Below are 25,680 nucleotides of genomic sequence, written 5' to 3'. Positions count from 1 at the left end.
ATTTACCGGAAATTTTGATTTAACATAAAGGGGTGGCTCGAATTAGTTTGTTAAATTGCAAAAATACTGTACAATGTTTTGCATTGGGTGTAAGAAACTTTGGTATAAGACTTCGAGTGAAGGATGTATGTAAGATTGCCAGAAAAGAAAGTTACAGTTACCTAGCCTACACATGCTTATTAAGAAATAGCACAAATGTTTGTTTTTTAATTACTTTACTTTATACTACAGTATAAGTTATTTAAAACATGTGACTTATTACCTGTCATTTTTCCTGTGACAAATCTGTAATTTTGAATAGGTTCTCACGCGTATAATGACTTGTTTGACTAATATTCATTTTGCGACATGTAGTATAAGACTGGAAATAAGTCAGTTCATTAACTGGTTGAAACATTGCCATTTACAGGGTTGAGTAGTAAAGCAGTGCCAACAGGTAGTACCAGCACCCAGTCCCAGCTTTCATCATGCAGTCGGCAGCTGTTAACACCCCCTCATGAGCTTCAGGCCAAGTGCTCATGAACCCAGAAAGAATGGTCAGAGTCTTCCCTGAATTAACTGATGAGTGTATTTTCACTATGCAACAAAAGAAAGGCAACTAACAGTGTTGGTGGGTTATATTTTATCACTACTAGACAGGACCAGACTGATGGTCTTCAAAACAAGTCAATTGCATTTCTGTTCATTTTATGGATAAAAAACGTGTTGATTAAACTGCCTGTGAGAGTATTGGCATGTCTACAGCCAAAATATGTGGCCAAAATATTTATATTTAGTACAGGTTTATCCATGATGAAAATTTTTAAAATGAACCAATTCCATTTTTTACTCTAAAATTTATATTGGGTCCAGGGTTTGCTTGAAGCTTTACTTGTATACTGAAGCTGTAGCTAAAGGCTTGTCACCATACTATAAACAAAACTTTGGACTTGTGCATCAGTATGAAGACCGTGTTGATCCATGCAGAAATTTTCTAGATTTTTCAGTTAGTATTATTATTAGATTATGACACATGGCACTCATTAACATCTGTGAAAATGATCCTCAAAGTCCTGAACATGGTTTTAATTGTAATTTAAATATCTCTTCATTAAAATAATGTCGAGCATCATGTTGGGCAGAACCTGCAGCTGTTATACAGTTGATTTAGAAAGATATAAAGAATTTTATGATGCTACATTTTACTTTGAGCCAATAATTACGTTTATAGAGGTACTGGGTACTCTGTGTGGATTTTTACTAAGATGTATTAATGGTAAAGTTTAAAATTTTGACAAAAGATAATATGACTAACTTATTCACAAAGATCAATTAAATTCTAATTTATTGAAATGTCATAAGTTATCATCAACATATTTAATAATTTTTTGTTACTAGAGTAATGATGGACATTTAACATAATATATACTGACATTCAGCTAATCTCTGTTGTTTAATTTACTGATCACTACAGGTTATAAGAACTAGTACCATGACCAGATCATGTACCATGATCTGAGAACCTTAGCCTCAGAAGTAAACTAATAGTAATCTGTATAGTAATAGCCTTTATATCCTTTATACTGATGTCTGTCAAATGGGTTGTATTTGTATTTAGGCATATTAGCCAGCATGAGACTCAGGGTAGTGTGTTCTGGTCAAGACAGGACTGGGCAATGTGGCAGCTGTGTGCCTGTAACTCAGCATCAAACCTTAGCATGGAACTCTCGTATGTATGGTATACACTCATTCAAAATTTTGGATGCAGGAAAGGATGTAGCCGTGTACTGGTATATATATTTTCTGACATTTATTCTCTAAATTTCTTTAGTAAAATTTTAATATTTATAATGTTTTTGCTTTTTTTTTGTAAGTTTATATATGAATACTTGATGAGATATTGCCATGTAGACAGTTTAATAATGAGTAACATCCATTCCCACTGCATAAATTTATTACAGAAATGACACTGATATTTTGAAATGTAAATGATTGTCTTTGGATCAAAGGCATTTCTCAAGTACACTTGTACGAGTGACATATAAATATTATTGCTTTGGTTGATTGTCCTTGAGAAGTTAAATTCTGTGAGAAAGACCAAGATTGGGGGATTTCCATCGAGTGGTGAGCATAAACAGGACATGTGTGTCCCCGGGTCCAATTGCTTAATAGTGATGCTAAGTACAGTACTGTACAAACACCTGCTAAGTTTCACGGTCAGTAGTCCTTTTTGTAGACATTTAGGGTTTCTGATATTTTTGATGGCCTATTGACATTGGAAATTACAATTTTATGCAGAAGATGCACATGATATTCCCATAGAAATATGAAAAGAAATTATCATGGAAAAGGATCTATATAGGATAAATACGCTTATTAAGCATAATGATGATTAAAACTAACATAGTCCAACCTCAAGAAGATATATTTATTGTCATTTAGTAGAGTATGTTGCAGTTAATGAGGGTGTACTGTTGAACTAACAACTTGGTGGAACTTACACCAGAGTTAGTTTTAAATTAAATTATACCACTCATCAGTGAGTTAGATGATTCACACCTCAGTCTTCCCCCAAAAGAAACTGAAATTCATACATACCCTTGATGTTCTTCTTGCCTCATCTAGGATGAATTACCTCCCTTCTTCCATGCCAGCATATATCTACTGTGTAGATCAGCAGCTGTCACATCTTGTGGTCCCTCTCCTTAGTTTCTTTAGAGTTGCTTTTGTCCTAGATGGAAGCTGTAACCACCTCAGGACAGTAGAAGGCTCCGATTAGGACCTGGAGATCATATAGTATTGCTCATGAACACAAATATTTCATCATTAGATCAAACAATTTTAAATCTATCAGTGGCAGAACCAGGCACCAATCTTGGGGGGAGTGCAAACCTGATGCAACAGTACCACATACCGGTACCCAAGTCATGTGTGGGGGGGGGGGGGGTGTGTGCAAGCACCAAAGGTGTGAGGCAATAAAATTGGAGATCTGGAGTGAGCGATAGCTCCCCCAGCAGGAGAGGCATTTTTTTAAACATTTTGAGACAATTGGTTGATTTCATGATGATTTACTGTATATTGTAAACCTGTAAGCAGGAGATCCTGGCTTCCATGATTCATATAAGGAAAAAAAGTCTGATGATATGAGGAAGAGCTGTGTATGAGTCTTGTTCACCATCCACACTGTAATTATTTCCTTTCAGTCATACTGACATATTTGTCATAATAATGATAAGGCTACATTTTGTCACATTTTTTAGTAAATAAAAAAGACATTGCTGTAATTCCTGACAAAATCATAAAATAATGAAAACCCAACATGAACAGTAATTACTGATTTGATTTATTTCATTGTTAGAAACTAAAGTTTGTTACTCTCAACTGGCATTTAATATCTGATAATATGAAACATTATATGATGCTATGTCAGGTTTGTTCCCCCTCCAGATTGGTGCCTGGGTTCGTCCCTGTCTTTATATCATAATTGCTTAAGAGTTCTTCAGTACAGGTACTGGTATACAGTATTGTACTTACAGGTGAATCATAGTTCATTTACACATAGCTATTCACAGACTATGATTGATTAATAAGGCAATATTTTTTTTTTCATACACATTGTACCCTCATTAAATCGGAACGTTATAATTCGGATTTTGGCTTACAGTTCATATGCTTTTGTTTGTTTTTAAAAAATGAATTAAACGATTTGAAGAGAATAACTGAGCGGTTCCGAAAAGTCAATTATTATTGGAATGTTATGAAATAGATTAAGATGAATGAATTATAGGAATATATTATGAATTATATTAAGATGTTGTACAAAACTACGTTTGGGTGCATAGCTGGGGAGAGGAGGTGGCGGAGGAGGAGGGAGGAGAGGACAATTCACCTCCTGTGCTCTTAAACAGCGATCTATTTATAATGACAGTACACAATAATTCCCATGTTGTTTAGGTTCATTTGGTGCTGGGTTAATTTTCCCCCAAACATCCCACACTCAATCCCAGATGAGCTGTGGCACCATAGTAAATTTCCAGTCTCTTGTTTACAGAGCAGTAACAGCTGATCATTCCTGCTTTCCCTCATAATGTTTCCAGCACTCACCATCTCTCAATCACTATCATTGTAACTGCTCAAGGGGGGGTTGGTGCTTACCACAGGATCTGTCTTGGGCACTTAACAAATAATATTGTAGCGTAAATATCATTACTTAATAAATATTATGTAGTGTATAATGCATCTCCATATGCCCTGGTTTATTCATTGATCAGTTGTCACGCCAACTCACCTCCTGCCTCGTCACTTTACCCTCTTGTCATCTTACCCTGCGCCTCGTCAGCTCACCTCGCAGTGTTACATTTATTTATTACTGTATTATTTACTTTATTATTACTGTATGTACATTAAAAAAATATTTATGTTTTCACAGTAATTATAAATAAATCATGTTATGTGGCAGCCAAGGCAAGGCGCAAAATCTGAACAGAAAGTGAACGAATAATCAAACTAAAAAATTAGGAAATTTTTAATAATGTTAAAATATTCTGAACTCGGTTAATTTGGGTTTTTCAGTAATTCAAGTGACCCAGAGCCCCTTTTTTATGTCGAATTAATGAGGGTATAGTGCAACTTGATGTTTGTTGCTCAGATAGTAAGCATTGAATTGTAATTAGAAATATATGAGGTATTTTTTAAATCTTTATGAAAATTTCATAATATTCGTCTGCAGTTTTTAAGATAAAACAAATGTAGTCACGTTCCAAATGAATTTGTCTGTATAATTTTTGGTTCATTGAAATTTCATTTATATAAACCCTTTATAGATTTTCCATTGCCTGTAGGGTATTGTATCCTCATTGATCACATACTGAAGTAACAAGCTGAATAACAGAGAATATGAGAAAATAAAAGATCATATAATGTAAGTCTTCTGGCATTGACTTAGTATGAATGAAACATAGAGTTATCAGTGTAATCCTGACTCAGCATACACACACACATAGTGACAACAGTGAACCTTTATATGATTTTGGCTCTCAACCAAACCTTATGGATTTCTGATGGTTTTAGAAATTGAAATCTCACAGTTAGAGGGATTGTCACAAATGAAGTGAAAACTGATTTAACTTAAACCAAAGCAAAGGTGTTACCGAGTTGTGGCTTTATGTATGAGGTTATCAACATATACATGGATCACGCACACCTACAGTGATTTATTTGCATGTGTGTGTGTGTGTGTGTGTGACTCCAGGTGGATATTTACTTTAGTTGGAAGAATACTGATGACTGAGTATTATAGATTTGTAGGATTGGACAGTACTATAAGATATAAATGACCTCTTTTATGAGTTATTGAGGTTGGACTGTGTTTTCATCCATAAGAGTTTCTCAAGAAAATATTTTTACTTGTCATAGAATAATGGCACCTTAATGTAAGAAAAGATTGAAATAGTTTCTAGGTGAGCAAAATTTTTGATACAGTATACTCTGTACTGTACATAGAAAGGTGACATTAGTTTAGACTGTGTTTTTTTTCAGGAAAAATGTAATTAATACAATGAAGAAATAGAGGGTTTGATTTTATGATAATTAAACATACAGGTATTGATAATGGAAATAAATGTGTACAAAAAATATTGTTACTGTATACAGTACATCACTGTGAAAAGTTAGTATTTGTAAAGCACTATCAAGGTCAGACCGTAAGTTTAGGTTAAGGGAGATGAATGGTCTCTTAATTAGTATTAATAGTTTAATATGTTATTATATTGTTAAAGAAGATTTTTTGACCAAATTTAAGAATTTTTTAACATTGAAAATCGAATGAGCTCTTGACCTAGTTCTCCAGTAGTATAATTTAGAGCCCAAGGAAATAGTTCCATTTGTCATGAGGAATCTCAGTATACATTGGCCTAAGTGGTTTAACTGAAAACAAAATTGTGCATTGAAACTGAAAATGTAAAAGTTAACTTAAAACAGTGCAAGAGTGATAATGATGTTGAAAGTGAGATGGAAAATTCCTTTTGTGGCTTTACTGTGATTGGGCAATGTTGAAGGGCCGTTCAGTCAACAGTTGACTAAAGGAGCATGTGGGTTATGTGTTATATGTGCTCTGATTAATGCTGTATTTTGCTATATGGTATTATGTACTTTCATAAATGTATACATAGTCAAAGATAGCTTTTTGCTATTATTAAGAATGTTATTAGACTATGTGAGGTATTATTGTGTTAACAGTGTTGTACTGTCATGCTGGAATGGTAATGTACTATCTAAATTTATATTTCTTTCAATATCCTTAAAGTGAAAGGTAGAGTATCAACAAGGATTATATGCACCAAAACATTGTGCTAGATTGTAGTAACATATAGGATTGGTTTTATTGCCAGTTACCCATCACTAGATAATTCATGTAATGCACTCACCTCACAAGGCCATTGTGAGTGGCTGGGACTACCAGAGTTAGTCTGTTCACTCCTTATTGTAGCTGTTATTCTGAAAGGAAGAATAGGGCAAAGGGCTTTCTTCCAGTATACTAGAGGGAGGAGGTCCAACGAGGATGTGATGTAATGTCAATTAGTGTACACCAGTGGCATACTGGGGGAGGAGGGGGCAGATGGGCTGGGCCCATAATCAGGGTTATACACGGAGGGGGCGGATGCAACCAGAAAGTTCAAAGGGGCACATTTTTTTTTTCTTCCATGGGATGTGATCCTTGAACAGCCCCTATATATTACCCTGCCATTATACAATAGGTGGTGATTATGATGCCACCATGCCAATTGTCTTGGATATATTTCTATGTAGCTCTCATGTTCATGAACAGATACTGTTCTTTTTTTCTTTTATACATTAGTAGATGATATTTTCCTTTCTACATTATTCCACAAAATAAAATCTAATTTTCTTGTCTTATTTCTCACAGCATAGAGTACAGTACGCTCGGATAATTCGCGGATTTTTATTTCACGGTCTATTATTCGCAGATGACACCCTGGATTTACCAAAGAATGTGTAAGGGTAGTTTGAAAGTTGCTGGCATTTTTGCGGCCTGGACTGGGAGCCATTCGTTCTAGAGACAGTAATTTCCTTTACCTGTATTGTATATATACTGTATATGTGTGTGTGTGTAGACACACACACACACACACACAAAACACATACAAATAAATAATAATGGGAAAATCGTTTTACAAATAATCAGAAAAAATTATTAAAAATGTTGAGTCTACCCTCAATTTTACTTTGTGCTTTGTTATCAATAAAGTACTGAGTGGACTTGATGGTAGACTCAACATTTTTAATAAAAAATTTTTTTAATTATTTTTGAGAGGATTTTCCCATTATTATTCATATGTATGTATTTTGTGTGTGTGTGTCTATACACACACACATATATATACAATACAGGTAAAATAAATAAATGTCTTAAGGGCAAACATATACAGGTATAGTGGTCCCTCAGTTAACAAACGCCTCAGTTAATGAAATTTCAGTTAACGAATTACCTTCCATAAGAATCTTCAATTCGGTTAGCGAAAAAAATTCGGTTAGCGAATTCCTCTCAACATGTTCTTTTGCTTGCTCACCAGCTGGAATATTAGTCCGCCAATGCAGTAATCGGTTCTAGGGCTTATATTCGTTTCCATTGGAGTAAATATCAAGAAGGTTGTGTTATTCAATATTTTCCCAAGTTTTACATTTAAATTATTAGTCATTTTAACACTTATTTAACATAATTGCAGTACAGGGAACTAGTATTTGGTGCGCCCATCAGCCACTTCACTCACCCACCATGGCGTCAGTTTGTGTGTCTGTTCAGTGGAGGAAACATCTTGCTTGTAGGTCTCTTGAACACAGTATTTTTATGTTTTTACAGTACAATTATTGGTCATTCTGAAATTTATTTAATATATTGACAATTTATAGTGCAGTGCAGTGTTGATTTAAAGAAAATAATCTTGAATTACACCAAGTGAACTTAAAATTTTATTGGTGAAATGACGGCATCAAGCATGGGGTGATTTCTCTTCCACCCCCACTTCCTTCTCTTCTCCCTTCTCCTCCACCCCCACTTCTAATTCCCATCATCATTATCAACCAGGAGCCTTCTACATACATACCTCAAAGTAAGTGTACTTTACTGCATTTTTTTTACTTTGTATGTATTTTTCGGTGAGCTGGAACCAATTACCCAATATCCCATTGAAACAATGGATTCAGTTAACGAACGACCTTCTGGAACGAATTGTGTTCGTTAACCGAGGGACCACTGTACTCCTCGACTTACGACTACCCGTACTTACAACCGCCGTTTTCGTATAAAATATTTTTCAAATTACTTATTTTCTAGTCCCGACGTTAGTGATCGCGCTGTGTACTGACAAAATTTTCGTTTGTAATTCCCTTTAAAATGGCTGGCAAGCATAAAAGTGAGAGTTCTCGTGGTGCTGAGAAGAAAAGGAGACACCCATTTTACAATTAATACGTATTATTTTCGCCTTTTTGACTTACGACCTGGTCATCGCGACAGAAGCCCGTCGTAAGTCGAGGAGAGACTGTAAAGGGAATATACATTTCTTTGTACACAAGTAAAAATATACCCCCCCCAAGTCAGCAAATGTTATTCAGAGCCATTTTGAGAACCTAATCCCCGCGAATTTGAAGGGCATGCTGTATCACAGGGTTTTTTATTACCATTTAGAATTAAAATAATATTAGAGACCCACATGGATAATTATTTAATTCAGATGTACTACAATAGACAATTTAAGTCTCCATGTTTAAAAAAAAAACTACTTCTAGTAAAAAATATGCTGAATTTCACTATGGTAACCATATTTTCTAATAAAATATGCCAAACAGTATGAAGAATAAGGGTTAAAGTTGCTCAGAAGTCATGTGACTGCAAAACGCCCAGTGATTAGCTGTGACGTCACCATTTGGTGGTGAAGCAAGGGCGGGAATTATGCAGTTGATCTGCACACTTTGGCAGCCACCTTTGACCAAAAATAATGCTCAAGAAAGAAAAAGGCCTAGTTGGTGCTTTGCTCCAATGTGTAAGAGTACAGACAGAGCCACACCAGGAAACATATTCGTCTTAGTACCAAGGGAAATGAAGAGAAGTTTCCCAAGAGCACTGCTTCTACTGTTGTGAAGATCATTTTAATGTGAGTATAAAGTTAATATAATTATACGGTTATGTCTTTAATGTAGGTACAGTATAAATAAATTAGTTATCTGGTATCGTCATGTGTATTTGATTGCTGGGTGCTGGTGCCAAAAAGAGGCATAGAAAGATGAAAACTTTTGACAGTAGAAGTTAAAGCTTTCATCACTGATTTCCTAAGTTTTTTAAATCAGGAAAGGACTTGGGATACCCATCGCCAGATGATTTGCTTGGGACAATCAGAGATAGGCTGGGATATTCCACCCCCAGGGCAATGGTCAAGTGGAGCTCTATAATGGCATCATCTGGAGAGCGGTGACACGCCCTGAAATCCAGAAATCTACCTACTACTCATTGGGAAGATGTCCTCAGGGATGCTCTCCACTGCATTCGCTCGCTGCTGTCAACTGCCACTAATACCACTCCTCTCGAACGGATGTTTGACTACCAACGGAGATCGGCCAGTGGATGGGCAATACCCACCTGGTTAATGACTCAAAAGCCTGTGTATCTCAAGTGCAAAGTGTTACAGTAAATATGATGCATTGGTGGACGAGGTGGAATTACTTGATGTAATCCGCAATATGTGAGCATCAGATTTCCAGATGGAGAGGAAACCACAGTGTTTCTGCACCATCTCGCGCCCAAAGGTGTTGAATCAAGCACAGAGACACTTCAAGACAAGGCCAGCAGTGAACGTGTTCCTATACAAAGTTTAGATGAATGTCTCAATGAACACCCGGTAGCTGAGAGGGACGAGCAGCTGTAAATGGCAGACCACGGGAAATTGGCAGCCAGATGCATCACCAACTCAGCCCCCTCCCCGTCGCGCGCTGCGTTCCAGACATATGCCGTCCTATCTGGGCAATTATGCACTGTAATTGTATGCTGATGGTTGTTTTAAAGGCAGGGTGAATGCCGTGTTATGCCTAGTTGGTTAAGTGCTCTAGATTATATTGTTTGAAGTTCTCTTATATTTCTTATGTTATGTTTATTTGTGTATAGCCAATTCTGTTACTTGAAGCTTAGTCATTCTTAATTTGTAATTCCTGTTTATCCTGTTTATTACAGATCTATGGATACTGATGTTGCATTAAGTTGAGTAAAGCTTCCCAGTGCTTACCTTTGTTTTCATAACAGGTTTTTCCATATCAAATACTACACAGTGTGTTATAGTGACCCCTGTTGTAAGCTGGTCTGCTGAAAGCTCTCACACTAACGGATCTTGAGTAAATAACCTTCTGATACAGCTTATCCTTTTAATTTCAAGTCATATTACAAATTACATATAGTATTGTATTTTTTCTATTAATGAAGACGTTATATTAATCACGATGAACCATAAACCATAAGAGGCCAATCATATGAGAATAAATACTGAATCAATAAATAAAATAAACCTAATGAATGTGGCAACACCTGATCAGCCCCAGTCTGTTTACATACTCAAGTGTCTTAGTTCTCAGTAAGCTTAAAGCAAACCTGATTAGACCACTGTACAGTATTCAGTAAGTGTTGTTCATTTCATAAAAATTTTTTTTATTAATCTTCCCCATATATATATATATATATTATATATTATATATATATATTATATATATATATATATACAGTGGGGTATGCTATAACGAACGTAATTGGTTCCAGAACCTCGTTCGTTATAGCATTCGTTCGTTATAGGATTAATCCGTTCCAGGCCCCCAAATACAACCACTTAACACTGAAAAAATTCTGTGGAAAATGTAAAAAATACGGTACTTTATCTTACCTTAGTGTTATTCAGCATGCAGGTACCCCTAAACACTGGCACATCACTATCACTTCCACTGGGAGTCTTGGCTTTAAGGTCCTCAAACAATTGTTTAGCCTTCTCACAAATTATAGCTTCACTAATGTTACCACCTGCCATTTCTTTCTCCTTTATCCACACTAAGAGTAAATTTTCCATCTCTTCAATCACATTACACTTTGCTTTGCTAAGTCTAAAGATTCCCTTAGCCACTTGCACAGTTTTTAACTCCTCTTTATTCTTCAAAATCGTACATATAGTCGATTTAGCCATCCCATATTCATCACTAAGTTTCGCAATGCTTCTTCCATTCTCACGTTTCTTTACAATTTCTTTCTTAGTTTCAAGGGTTATTAGCTTTCTCACTCGCTTTGGACGACTCATTGTTACAATTGTATACTTGTATAACAAAATAGTTATACAAATAACGCGAATTTCCACATCAAAAGACGAAATTTCAAAAATAACAGTGGTGCACTGGCTACACAATGAGACAAAGATGGCGCCTGACGCTCTTGTTGTGGGTCGCGGTACAACAATATTCATGCGCCAGGCGAAATAGTCCCGTATTCATCCGCGTTCGTTGTAGGAGTTGCGTTCGTTATAGCATTCTCAATTTTATAGGTAAAACCGTTCGTTATAGGAATATTCGTAGTAGGATCCGTTCGTTATAGCATACCCACTGTATATATATATATATATATATATATATATATATATATATATATAATATATATATATATATATATATATATATATATATATATATATATATATATATATATATATATATATATATATATATATATACTGTATATATATATATATATATATATATATATATATATATATATATATATATATATATATATATATATATATATATATATATATATATATATATATATACAGTATATATATATATATATATATATATATATATATATATATATATATATATATATATATATATATATATATATATATATATATATCATCATACAGTATTACTAACTGTTTCTTACACTTAACGCTGCTTATCATATATATGCGTGCTCGCCAGCTGAACTTTCACTTAACACGATTTTTTCCACATATACGCGGTGAGTGTCCGGCTCACGAGACGCTATTTTAGATTTGCCCCACCAGCCACCCTGCCTGACTGCCTGTTTTAGCTCATAAAATTCATACAAATTACCACAGAATATAATACTGCTTGGAATTCTTATAATTTGGATATTATTTTGAATATAAACATCATATATTTTGCATTAGACAATTTTAGATAAAAATTTTTCTCAGAGTAACTATGTTATCTTTTTGCGCAAAAATATATGACATTTATTCAAAATATTCCTGGTCTTACAAGGAATCCAGCAATGTCAATTATATTATCCTAACTTTAGTTTGAGGTATTATTTATTAAAATTTAGTGGTTATCCCACACATCTCCTGGGCTTGGTGGGGGGTGGAGGAACCGACCGACCATCTGTTACCCTGTGAAGAATTTTTTTTTTTATTAACTGAAGATATTTGTTTTAGCTCATAAAATTCATACAAATTACCGGTCTGAATATAATTTACATTGCTATTCTTATAATTTGATGATCATTTTGAATATAAACATCATATATATTGCATTACACATACAAATTTTAGATAAAATTTTTTCTCAAATTAACTATGTTATCTTTTGTGCAAAATATATGACATTTATATTCAAAATATTCCTGGTCTTACAAAATCCAGCAATGTCAATTATATTATCCTAACTTTAATCTGAGGTATTATTTAATACTAAATGTTAAAAACTCTGGAAGGAGGATTGGTGGGGGTGGGGGGAGGTTGGGACTGACCCGCGGTTGGAAGAGGCAAGGTGGGGTACTTTGATTGACAGATAGTTAGTCGTGAAGATTATTTTTTTTTATTAACTGAAGATATTTGTTTTAGCTCATAAAATTCATACAAATTACCGGTCAGAATATAATTTACATTGCTGGAATTCTTATAATTTGGTGATCATTTTGAATATAAACATCATATATTTTGCATTAAACATACAAATTTTAGATAAAAATTTTTGGTAACTATGTTATCTTTTGTGCAAAATATATGACATTTATATTCAAAATATTCCTAGTCTTACAAGGAATCCAGCAATGTCAATTTATATCCTAACTTTAGTTTGAGGTATTATTTATTAAAATTTAGTGGTTTTCCCCAAAAATTTCTCTGAGAGGGAAGAGCCGGCAGTGTAGTGTGAGAGGGGAGGGAGTTGAGTCCATTATTTGAATGGACATTAACTGGCGACTGTATTTCTCTTAAGTATTAATTGTGTGCATGTACCATCATAAAATTAAGATGTTATTTTACTACAACATAGGTATGTGCCTTCAAAAAGTGGAATTTGGGGTCGGGCCGGTTTCTACTGGAATTAATCCCATATGTTCTGTTGTTCATAGCAGGACCCTCTGGGTTCAATTGACGCGTTAAGTGAATTCTAACTATATATATATATATATATATATATATATATATATATATATATATATATATATATATATATATATATATATATATATATATATATATATATATATATATATATATATATATATATATATATAATCATGATAACCACCCAGTAAGGTCGGTAACTACCATTATTGTAGTTGGGAAGTATTTCGTTTATATTTCCCACGAAAGTTCTCTGAGTAAGGTTTAGTTAAAAGTATTATATTATCAGAATAAAAGTAAATGTGCTTGTCATATTAAAGTATTATGATATAATTAAGTAAATCAGTAATGTGAGCAGCTCGATTGGTCAACACACCAAAGACTATATACGAAAGACAGGAATCTAATGAATCGCTGTGGTCATTAGCTCTTACAACTGCTGGATCAGCTCAATAGATGGCAGGTAGTGAGCACTGTGCGTCGTTGCTCTGTTTACATATACTATGGGTTGTTTACTTATACTGTGGTTTATTTACATATACTATGGCTTTTCACAAATACTATGGTTTGTTTACATCATCTACGGGTGAAACTCAAATTCAAAAACAAACGTGATAATGAGTAATACCATATTTAAAGCGTTTCTCATAGTAATGGTCAGCTCAACAGATGGCGCCTAGGATGATGTAAAATATCACATTTTTTATCGATATAGACGTAACTTTCCGTCCTACACAAGTTTATCCGGCTGAACAATTTAGAGTAATGTACAGTATTATTATTATTTCTGTTTATTTTTCCGTAGAGGTTTTCTTATTGTTTCTTTTCTTTATTACGATATTAATTCATTTAACCTAAATTTTTTATTAAATGTTGTATGTTCTATTAAGGTTGGATATATTTTAAGATTACCTTATTCGGATAAGGTTTTGGCAAGAATAGTAGACGGAGATGATTGAAGGTGGCGTTTCAGTTTCAATACAGACACAGAGGCGGAGGTGCTGTCGGTCTTCTTGTAGGAATTGTGGTATAATGTTGTCTAGCACTCAGGATGGATGGAAACTCTAAGGTGGTTTTCTTGTATAATACAAGTTATATGATAGACAGTCTGGTGCTGGAGGTGCTGTGGGAGGAGCTGCTCAGTGGAGACGTTCGTGAGTAGCGTGTTGAAGGAGGTAGATGTGCAGGAGCTGTTAGAGAAGATGTTGCCTGTTGCTGGCCTCCTGGTTGAATGAAAGCTGGACAGCGAGGAGCTTCTGGAGTAGGTGTTGCGTGTTCAAGAAGAATGGCCAGAATGAGAAAGCTGGTTGGTGAGGAAGCTCAGAGAAGGACAGCTGGGTTGCCATGCTCTGGCGGGAGCTAGGACCGCCAGGCAGGCGGAGGAGAGGCCGCCAGGCAGCGCGGAGGAGGGTGTTGCGTGTTGTAGAAGTGAGGCCAGAATGAATCTCAATGGAGAGACAGAGCTTATATACCCAGCAGCCGTGAGTCATCTATGAGTCATGTTGGGAAAACCCGAGAAGTAACCGTCTTTGGCTCGGCTAGGATACAGTAGCATCTGGACGCCCGCCGTTTGGTTGCTAGAAGGCGCCGAGGTGGGTGCAACCACGCAGTTTGTAGGGGAGACGTCCACTACAATACTCCCCTTCCCTCCAGGCGGTGTAGGAGACTTGTTGTCTGTAGAGTTGCTTAGCACATGTGAGGCAGACCGGTGTGCATGCCTCATGTGAGAACGCGATGGCGTGAATGAGCCTGGTCGCTGATTACGACTGTCAATATACACACTATCTGTGGGAGAAGGAGAAAAAGGGGTGTGTGGAGGCGATGAGTTGTGCTTCCCTCACGACAGGTACAGGGTCTCAAATGCGCCTGCTGGGGTGTGTGTGTGGGCCTGGGTCAGGACCAGCCTGCTCAGCAGAAGCGGATAAGGGCTCGTGACAGCAGCTGGGTCCACGACAGCAGCAGGTGCAGGACATTAGCAGGAGTACCTGAGGGAGAAGAGGGTGTGTGGAGGCAATGAATGTTGTGTGCTTCTCACGGCAGGTACTGAGTCGTCAGATACGCCTGCTGGGGTGTGTGGGCCTGGGTCAGGAGCAGGGGCTGCGTCAGCAGAAGCGGATTAGGGCTCGTGACAGCAGCTGGGTCCACGACAGCAGCAGGAGTACCTGAGGGAGAAAGAGAGGGGTGGGTCCGCACTCAGGAACAGAGGCCGCGGCAGGGGCGGCAGGGGTTACTGCTGGGCCGGGGTCGGCGTCTGAGGCAGGACGGGTGTGCTGGGGTCGTCAGGATGTGGTGCTTGGGGCAGGAAGAGGAGCTGGTGTCTGCTTAGAGTAACAGAGCTGCTTCTGTGTGGATAAGCCATTCTTCTATGCTGCTTGAAGACCGGGAGCGTGATCAGTGTTTCCTCCATCCTGTGTGAGTGCTAATCTCCGGGAGTCACCATTTGTAGGAATTCGTGGTATAATGTTGTCTAGCACTCAGGATGGATGGAAACTCTAAGGTGGTTTTCTTGTATAATACAAGTTATATGATAGACAGTCTGGTGCTGGAGGTGCCGTGTGGTGAGGAGCTGCTCAGTGGAGACGTTCGGTGAGTAGCGTGTTGAAGGAGGTAGATGTGCAGGAGCTTCGTTAGAGAAGATGTTGCCTGTTGCTGGCCTCCTGGTTGAATGAAAGCTGGACAGCGAGGAGCTTGCTGGAGTAGGTGTTGCGTGTTCAAGAAGAATGGCCAGAATGAGAAAGCTGGTTGGTGAGGAAGCTCAGAGGACAGCTGGTGGGTTGCCATGCTCGCTGGCAGGAGCTAGGACCGCCAGGCAGGCGGAGGAGAGGTGAGGGCCGCCAGGCAGCGGCGGAGGAGGGGGTGTTGCGTGTTGTAGAAGTGAGGCCAGAATGAATCTCAATGGAGAGACAGAGCTTATATACCCAGCAGCCGTGAGTCATCTATGAGTCATGTTGGGAAAACCCGAGAAGTAACCGGTCTTTGGCTCGGTTGCTAGGATACGGTAGCATCTGGTGACGCCGCTCATTTGGTTGCTAGGGAAGGCGTCGCAGGTGGGATGCAACTACGTTTGATAGTAAGTTTTATTTTTAATGTATTTAATTGGTTAAATTTATACTTGTGTAAAGGACGATATATTAAGGTTATTTATTTGTACTGATTTATTTTAAAAGGAAATACTTAAATGGTACAAGGAGCACTAGTGAACAAGCATAGGTTAATGGTCATTAACTCTCACATTGACAAGTTACCTTAAAGAATACTTAAAAATTTTGGCTCGATGATTTTATTTAAATTAATGAAATACGATTAAGTTTTGTCCAGTTCATAGTGGCGGTGTTCATAGTGACGGTGTTCATAGTGACGGTGTTCATAGTGGCGGTGTTCATAGTGGCGGTGTTCATACCCACGTGACTGTCTTGGTCTTGTATGTTACAGGATTTACCTTAAAAGTATTTGTTACTCGTAAGATTTACGGTAACACTGGAACTTTGGCTGTCCATAGGTTCCCGCCATGTTCACCCGAGGTCTTAGTCACTTGGTTAGGGTAGGTAGGTGGGTGGGTTGGATCCTTTGGTTTGTGTATTTTTGGCGTTTTACTCAAATTTGACTTAATTTTTTGTGCAAATCGGCAGTTTGTTAAAAATTAATGTTCATTTTTTGCAGAAACCGATAATTTGCTAATGAAATAAAGGTCAGATTTGAGTAAAAACTGAATAAGTAAAAAAAAAAAAAAAATTCTCTTACCAAAACCTGAGGACAGCCAATGTACTGATATTAGTTATCTTTTCTTTACAGATGATGGATCCAGTTGTTGTTGTATTAAAGGCCAGTTTGGTGCATCAGTGGTCGTCAGCGTGGATAGTACAGCACCTTATTTATTGAGGTAAGTTTATTAGATGCATTTTCGTTAACTACCAATCACCTTTTTCCATGTATTTTTTTCTCTAGTTTTCTTGATTTGGAAGATTCTTAATTTATCTTTGAGGCGAATCACTTCTTTTATTCCCACCCCAACGATGTAGGGGAGATTACTAGCAATATTTGTTTGTTTAAAGTGGGCAGGGCTTTAAAGTAGAGGGAAATGTGGGGTAAAATACTATAAATTACACCAAACAGCTCTTATAAAACCTAACCTAACGTTTGCACTTCTAAAAATCCAAAGGTAAAAGTTTATCTTATTCACGTTTTTGGTGTTTATTAGGTGGTATGATGAGGGATTTATAAATTAAGCGATTCCTAACATTTTCTCAAGGTAGGAAACATTAGGTCTGGTTTTCAAAGGTTTGTTTGGTGTTCTTTTTAGTATTTTACGAACGAGAGCGACGTTGTCACCATAACATCAAATTAAAATACACTACCACAAATAAATCGTGGATATCGTGTTTAATTTTGGAATGCCGCTAAATTAAAGTATACATTAGTTTCTCGATCTATTAAATGGTAAGAGAAGCTCGTTAAAAGGTGATGGGTGGTTAACGAAAAATGACGGTGTGTTCTATAGTAAAATGTCAAGTCTGCTGCATTAACTTTGCAGCTGGGGTCAAGGTGTGGTCGATTGCATCTGGACATGGCATGTACTGGCTCTGTTACACTATTGGCAAGTGCTGGCTGTTACTGTTGGCAAGTACAGTACTGTAGTCACAAAATTCCAACAGTAAACGACTCGATAAAAACAAATTGCCCAAAGATTTCTGGGCTTGTCATTAACCATATGTTGTGACCTGTAGTGGGGCGGGCTTCTGCTAGTTATGAACTCTAGACTAAGTAATGCCCTATTACAGGTATATAAACTTGTCTCGAGTCACCCCCCGTGCCTGCCTATAAGCTGGACAATGGCATAAACCAATTGGCTATCCTTTACACAATATGCCGGTCACTCATTGGTCTATACAGCACTGTAATTATTCATTCATACGTTATGTTTCAATATAGGACTTACAAATGCCATTTTCAAGTCATTGGGAGACGTCTTGCTTGTTTATGCTTCTATACAACAAGATTTAGGGAGCTCACTGCCTAAGTCTTTAACACTGGAAGCTCCCCATCAGGGCTCTATGTACCTTTAGTTTTGATGATTTGTTTTAATACTTGACTGAGAACAATACTGTGTTGTTACTCCTCAAACACATGGAGGTTTGCAGCCTCTGGTGAACACTATTTGATGCCTCTGGTCTTGCCCTGATCCGAGTAACTACGATCTTGTCATGGGTCTGATGTGCCCACGCTTAGAAAGCTTTTGGGACTTTGCCTTGACCTCATTTGGAATCAGACTGGCAATCTTACTCAGTCTTTCTACAATCTGAATGGTCTCTGTATTCATGAGTCAGTGGGTTTGATCTGCAGTATACAGTATATTTTATCACTCCAATAGTTTACTTAACTGGCTATATTCAACAGCGTTTGCATTTCTGTTTCTCGGTGATTTCATTCCTCCAGTGAGTCACCCATTTGCTGTGTTGAGTATTGATGCCTGTAAACTGACCTGGCTTAATAAACTGCAGTTCTGTGATCTATAATACATCCAACAAAGATTAAGTCTCTTACCTTTAGTTTAATTGTCATTTATATTCATATTCCTTCAAGTACCTTCACTTGGCTGGCTCTAAGGTCCTGACAGTAACTGGATCCCTCTTAAGTTAAATAACTGCCGTCAGCCTTGGCATTATTGACTTGCCTGCATCTATAGTTCTCAGTTTGTCCAATATGTTGTTCCCAGTTCAGTTAATACAGGTAACTATACTTAATACAGGTAATTATACTTAATACAGTTAACTGTAATTAATATATTAACCATACTTAATACAGGTAACTACTATTGCTACACTAACCTGGCCCGTAGGCCCTGCCCCTCTTCTATACTAACAGCTGATTGGTAAATAGAAAATCCAAACTGTTGACAATAGGTAAACAGACCTCTTAATATATAAAATAATAACTATCTGGACTATTATAATGTAAATGATCTCAAGTCGTTAGCTCTTCAGAGGATGTTAGAAAATGTTAAATATTTATTATAAAAGGTTGATATAAATACAGGCTTGTATACACAGTCCGGGGAGGTAAAATGCTCGGGAACCAATGAGCTATAAGGATAGAAGAGGGGCGTGGCTTATAGGTCAGGTTAGCAGGGAAATACTATACTTGTATTCTATATAAACTTTATACCAGGTGAAGAATGTGGATTACCTGTTATAGATGGTGGAATTTAAAGTTTTTTTAACTAGTTATTTATTAAACTGTACAAGAAACTTTATGTAGTTGTAAAGAATTGTAAATTAATGTTCTGGGTTGATGGCTTGTTGATGTTTGTACACAGTCCTTGGATTAGTCTAACACATAATTGTAAATGTTAGTTTCTTCAAATTTTAACTTGGTTTTGATTATTTTGAGTTACTTTTTTTTAATGTTGCCACATTCTTAAAATAAGTTGATGGAGAAAGTGTTGTTACTCTGCCTTACTCATACCAACAGTTCTTAATAAACCTTTTCTTCACTAACAGATACCTTGCATAGTGGTCATCAATAATCTAGTACTGTACAGTTGTATGAAACATTGAAGGGGGCAGTTAACAGTATAATCAGGGAGATGACTACATAATACTGTACACTGTATCAAAGCTTATTTATCAATGTTTATATCACTACTGTTAGACCTATGGTAAAAATAAGGCTGTGTTACTTTACGTTTTTCTCCACCTTTCATATCTGGTGCTTAAGTTGTGCTGTGTAATGCTTCATGTACTCAGTAAACTAGTTCACAGGTGTTCCTTAATATACTAAGATATTGTTCCTGGAAATACTTAAATTAAGTTTTAAGTAATAATTATTCATTCCAGGATGATGACCACAAGAGTTCTTCTGGTAACCTGACTCATGATGCACCAGAGACACAAGTCAGGTTAGGTACAGTACAGGTCATCTCTCATTGTGTTTTCTACTCTAAACTCTTGACAAAGAACATAATTGTAACCCATGGACTGCATTGTCTAGTTAACTCTTCTAAGTGTAAATATCAATAGAGTATTTGCACTGAACAATACTTGGGATGCACCAATGAATTGATATCCGCTACAGATAATATCAATATTTTGCTGAATAATCAGTGTCTGTAAACAAAGTATTAGTTGATGCCATTTTGCTGTTTTGGGTTAATAAATTACTCGATCATTTTTATTATCGGCAAAATACAGTAATTACGGAAACCAGTTACTGTAATCTGTTCACTTATTATGGGAAGTTTACACTTGGCCGCTGATCATAATGTTTTATTGGATAACATGGCAGTGTCCTCTGTGGAAGTCTGTCTATAGCACTTCATTGTAAGGTAATGGATATATTAACAGGCCAGACAAAGTAGCTTTTGTTTAATGTGAAGAGAAAAATAATCTGGTAAAGACTGTCACTGATAAGATTGTTTTATATACTGTAACATCGGTAAAGTACATTAGATATTTTGTTGACCAACATTACCCAAATCAGAACCAAGAACGACCTGCTACAGTATCATAACTCTTAGAATGAACGACATAGGTTGTTGAGGCTGGAGAGGAGTTTTTATAACAAAATTAGTCAAAATGATAAATACCATGATTTAAATCCCATTTTATTAAAGAATGAGTAAATAATGAATAAATGTTCCAAAATAAGTCTTAAATATTAGAAAGTCGCTGTTGCTTAGAAATGCTAGTCTTTAACACCACCATCTCTGTACAAGTAAACATTAAGCTGATGAAGACCACTTGAGGATAATACAACAAAAATGGCCGTCACGAGGAGACTTTAACTTCGATAATAAATAAATATTAATTTAGTAACACCGCAAGATAATATTTTCTGGTCTTGGTCTGGTTTATCTGTTGTCCCGATGCTGCTCTGACCCGACTCTTATTGCTTTCATTTTCACATCAATAGTAAGGACTTTCCCGGGCACCTTGGCTGGTTTACCAACACTAGGCGAGGGCCGGGTTATTTAACATTGATGAACATACTAACGGCAAGTTTGTTTTATTTAAATACTGTATTTGGCCGATACTTTGTTTATAGTCTGGCTTTGGTGGTGAGACTATATATAGTGACTTAACTGTTTTACCTGCATGATAAAATTGCCCTAAATTATAGCATTAACTCTGGCAGCAGATTATTGGGAGTTTTGAATCTGGTTATTAATGGTGCATTACTAATGTGTTGTTCTTCAATTACTGTACAGTGGTCCCTCGGTTAACGAGCACAATTCGTTCTAGAACGTTGCTCGTTAGCCGAAACCATTGTTTCAATGGGTTTTTGGGTAATTGGTTCCAGCTCACGGAAAATTGCCTAAAGTCAACAAAAAAGGTAGTACACTTACTTTGAGGTGTGTATGTAGAAGGCTCCTGGATGATGATGATGGGGGTGGAGGAGAAGGGAGAAGAGAAGGCATTAGGGTGGAAGAGAAGTCACCCCATGGCACCATTTTAATACAAGACTTTTGAAATTATTGAATAGTACAAACTTCTTGATATTTACTAAAATAGTAAGGAATTTAAGCCCTAGAACCGATTACTGTATTGGCGGATTAATACGATAGCTAGTGTGCAAGCGAAAACATGTTGAGGGGCGCTCGTAAGGACTTCATTAATCGAGGGAATGTTCGTGAACCGAAGTTAAGAATCCTATGGAAGGTAATTCGTTAACCGAGGGATCACTGTACTAGATTAAGTGGATTAATGTGGTACTTCCATAGAGGATAAAACCTTCATTTTAGGGTCATGTTATACAATACTGTATTAGGATAAATTAGTATTGTGAAAATATTTTACTTGAAACTTTTTATAGGTAATAACTTGTGACTTTACTTCCAGTAGGTTCTGGACCTTGTCAAGGAGAGGTGTGCACTCTGCTGTACCACACCTCTTGCCTCACTTGTACTGCTGTACCAGGCTTCTCTCCTCCAATATCAGGATGGCAAGTGATTCACAACATAACTAAAGGAAGCAGGTGATACAGCCCAGACCCAGCCATCCACCCCTCCTCTCTACCTCAGGTAAAGAATATAACAAGTTCAGTTGATGTAAAAATACACAAAAAACAAGATATTATATATAAAATAGCCTCGGAATGATCACTTGAGGGGAGTTAAGTTTACTTTATCGGCCTGTGTCAAAATGAACTTTTCCAACTCTCGGATTGGAATTTCTCTGCCAGTTTATCCTTAAAACCAAAGGCAAACAAATTGCTCTGGGATATTCAATGACCATACTAGATTTCTTGGTGCTATAAATTTCAAGACAAAATAGAAAGTAATGGAGAAATTATACTTAAATTTATATATAAGAGAAAATGTGTAAAGGGTCGAGAATATTGAAAGGGGATTATGGGGCTAGAATTGATGTACAGTCTTGGTCAAAAGTGCTGAACACTTGACAGTATTTGGCATGTAAGTACCGAAGATCTTTTGTATTAAGTAGTTTAGTCCTATTTTGTGGTTCAGGCATAAAATGATAGTACTGTTGTGTTATTAGTACAGTATATCCCAAACATATAACTCGAGTAGATGACAGATATTGCCATGTGTTCAACACTTTTGATCCTGACTGTACCTATGATCCTTTATTGATGACAGGAATATTATAACAATTGACCTAAGTTAAAAGCCCCAAAACTGGCCTCTGGCCGTAACTACTTATAACTTCTCAACCAATCGTTTAATACATCAAATTTATAACACCAGAAATAATTATTGGTCATGTTTATGCTTGACTTTAATTCAGTAAAGTACATAAAGTTACCTACAAGATGAATATGTTTAGTAAATAATAAAGTACTCTTAGCAACATTCACTTGTAATACTGTACCAGACCTGTGACTGACCCACTCGAGGAATTCATTGACGTAAAGTAAAAATATTCATCACAAATCAATAAGTTCTGGGTCAAGTCATTGAAAGAAAACATTTAAAATATATTAACAAAACTATGAACCAAAGATACAGGAAATATTGTAGTTAAGCATCAATAACTATTATGGTTAAACTAAACTCACTTGTGGGTAAGTTTTGTAATGAAAGGATTTTGGTTTTTATAGTTTAGTTAATATGAACCATAACTTGTACACTTAGGTTAAGTTGCTGTACAGTTACTGATAATATTCCCTAGACACTTGTTCTCAAGGATCATTTGGTGAAAAATTTAAATTAACAAAAATTCTTATTTTTCTATTGAGTTTATAAATTTGGTTCTGTCAAGTGTTAAGGAATTTTGTCTAAAACACTACAGTTCATTTTGTCATTACTATATTTAAAACATTTTTATGGTTAAAAAATTTGAATATTAATTTTACATTTTATTTTGTACAGAAATGTTGTTCTGAACACTGGAGTGCCGTGCTGCCCTAGACTGTGCTTACTGGCTACTGCCTTGGACTTCCCTGTACTTGCTTGCTGGCTGCTGCCCTGGACGGCTCTGCTCTGTGCTTGCTTGCTGGCTGCTGCCCTGGACGGCTCTGCTCTGTGCTTGCTTGCTTGCTTGCTGGCTGCTGCCCTGGACGGCTCTGCTCTGTGTGTGCTGCTGCCCTGGACTACCGCTCCCCTGGACGGCTCTGCTCTGTGCATGCTGCTGCCCTGGACTACCGCTCCCCTGGACGGCTCTGCTCTGTGCATGCTGCTGTTCTAGACGGCTCTGCTCTGTGTGTGCTGCTGCCCTGGACTACCGCTCCCCTGGACGGCTCTGCTCTGTGTGTGCTGCTGCCCTGGACTGCCCTGTGCTTGCTGCCCTGGCCTGCAAATTTATAGAGCCATTAAGTTTCCATTAATAAATGTCTAAATGTCATTACGTCTTTATTAACCTTTTCCAGCATTTTCAACTTTTACAGAAAATTGACTAAGTTCAGCTTCAGATTTTGAAGCAAAATAATTTAATGAAATACTTGAAAAAAATCTTAATTCATTATATACAAATGAAAAATATATAAACTTGAAAAATAAACAATATATATTGTATATATATATATATATTGTATATATTGTATTTAAAAATAAAAAAATATATATATATAAATAAAAAATATATAAATAAATAAAATATATATAAATAAAAAATATATATAAATAAAATATATAAATAAAAAAAATAACTAAAATAACCTAAACCTGAAAAAAATAGCTAAAAATACAGAAAAATAGCTGAAAATGTGAAAAAAATTAGCATTTTTTATGAAAAAATGGCTAAAAATTGCGAAATTTGAGTGAAAAATGGCCTTTTTTTTTTTTTTTACTTTTGAGTTAGCCATTGCCAGGAATAACGTTGAAAAAATTTGGTAAAAGATAATCGGAAGGGTCTCCGGAGGAAGGCCTTCAAATTATCATTCACCAATAATATAAAAAAATACAAGCATAACGGACTACCTGGCCGTGGGAAGAGTAACTCAGTAGGGGCCCAGTGAGTTACTCTCCCCACGTCCAGGTAGTCCGTTATGTCTTATAATACACAGATGCCAAGCTGGAGCTCGTAAGAATGACACAAATGTTTCACCTCTAAAACCACACAAAAATTTATTACTCAAAATATGCCCAGGAATAAATTTGGCCATTTTTGGAGTTAAGAATATTTTTAAACAATGAATTTTTGGACTTCGAATATTTTAAATGATGAATTTTTAGACTTAGAATATTTTTAAAGCTGAATTTTTGGACTTAGAATATCTTAAACGATGAATCTTTAGACTTATAATAATTTTTGGACTTAGAATATTTTAAATGATGTATTTTAGGACTTAGAATATTTTTAACGATGAATTTTTGGACTTAGAATATTTTAAATGATGAATTTTAGGACTTACAATATTCTTAACGATTAATTTTTGGACTTATAATAATTTTTGGACTTAGAATATTTTAAATGATGAATTTTTGGACTTTCATTGAATAGGATCGCTGTAATTCATACTTCGGCTTAATTCGTATGTTTCTCAAAAAATTAATTGAACGATTTGAATTTGGAATGAATATGAAATAACTGAGTGATTCAAAAAGTTGCCTTGGCTGTCATATACAATATTATATTTATAATTATTATGCAAATATAAATAGTTATAAAATGTACTTACAATAATAAAGTAAATAATGCAGTAATAAATAATGAGAGGTGAGATCGTAGATGATATTCCATAAGTGTAACGGCCACACTGGTAAATGAAGTAAAAACCCTCATTGGAGAAATATAAGATGAAATTTTGGAGCTGATTTGACTATAGTGCATTTTTTATCAGATGAGAAGAGATGCCCCGCCCCCTCCTCAAGAGTTACACCTGATTGGCT

General features: G+C 36.2%; 1 protein-coding gene across 5 annotated transcripts in view; it reads left to right on the top strand.

Moving 5' to 3' along the window:
* Nucleotides 1–23,900, top strand: part of LOC121873537 — a 139,898-nt gene extending 115,998 nt beyond the window's left edge. The window contains exons 6-9 of one of the 5 annotated variants that reach the window (XM_042377163.1): nt 17,187–17,274; nt 20,228–20,289; nt 22,232–22,410; nt 23,722–23,900. In XM_042377163.1, coding sequence (XP_042233097.1) covers nt 17,187–17,274; nt 20,228–20,261 — 122 coding nt within the window. In that variant the 3' untranslated portion in view covers nt 20,262–20,289; nt 22,232–22,410; nt 23,722–23,900. Of the gene's footprint in view, nt 1–409; nt 6,261–17,186; nt 17,275–20,227; nt 20,295–22,228; nt 22,411–23,721 lie in introns of those variants that run through there. The other 4 variants (XM_042377161.1, XM_042377164.1, XM_042377160.1 and 1 more) reach the window with 4 other exon arrangements.
* The last annotated feature ends 1,780 nt before the right edge of the window (nt 23,901–25,680 follow it).

The sequence above is a fragment of the Homarus americanus genome, unplaced genomic scaffold, assembly GCF_018991925.1.
Source record: "Homarus americanus isolate GMGI-L3 unplaced genomic scaffold, GMGI_Hamer_2.0 scaffold30858, whole genome shotgun sequence".
NCBI lineage: Eukaryota > Metazoa > Arthropoda > Malacostraca > Decapoda > Nephropidae > Homarus > Homarus americanus.
Note: the sequence above shows the minus strand (reverse complement) of the source record. Positions and strands in the feature narration are given on the sequence as shown.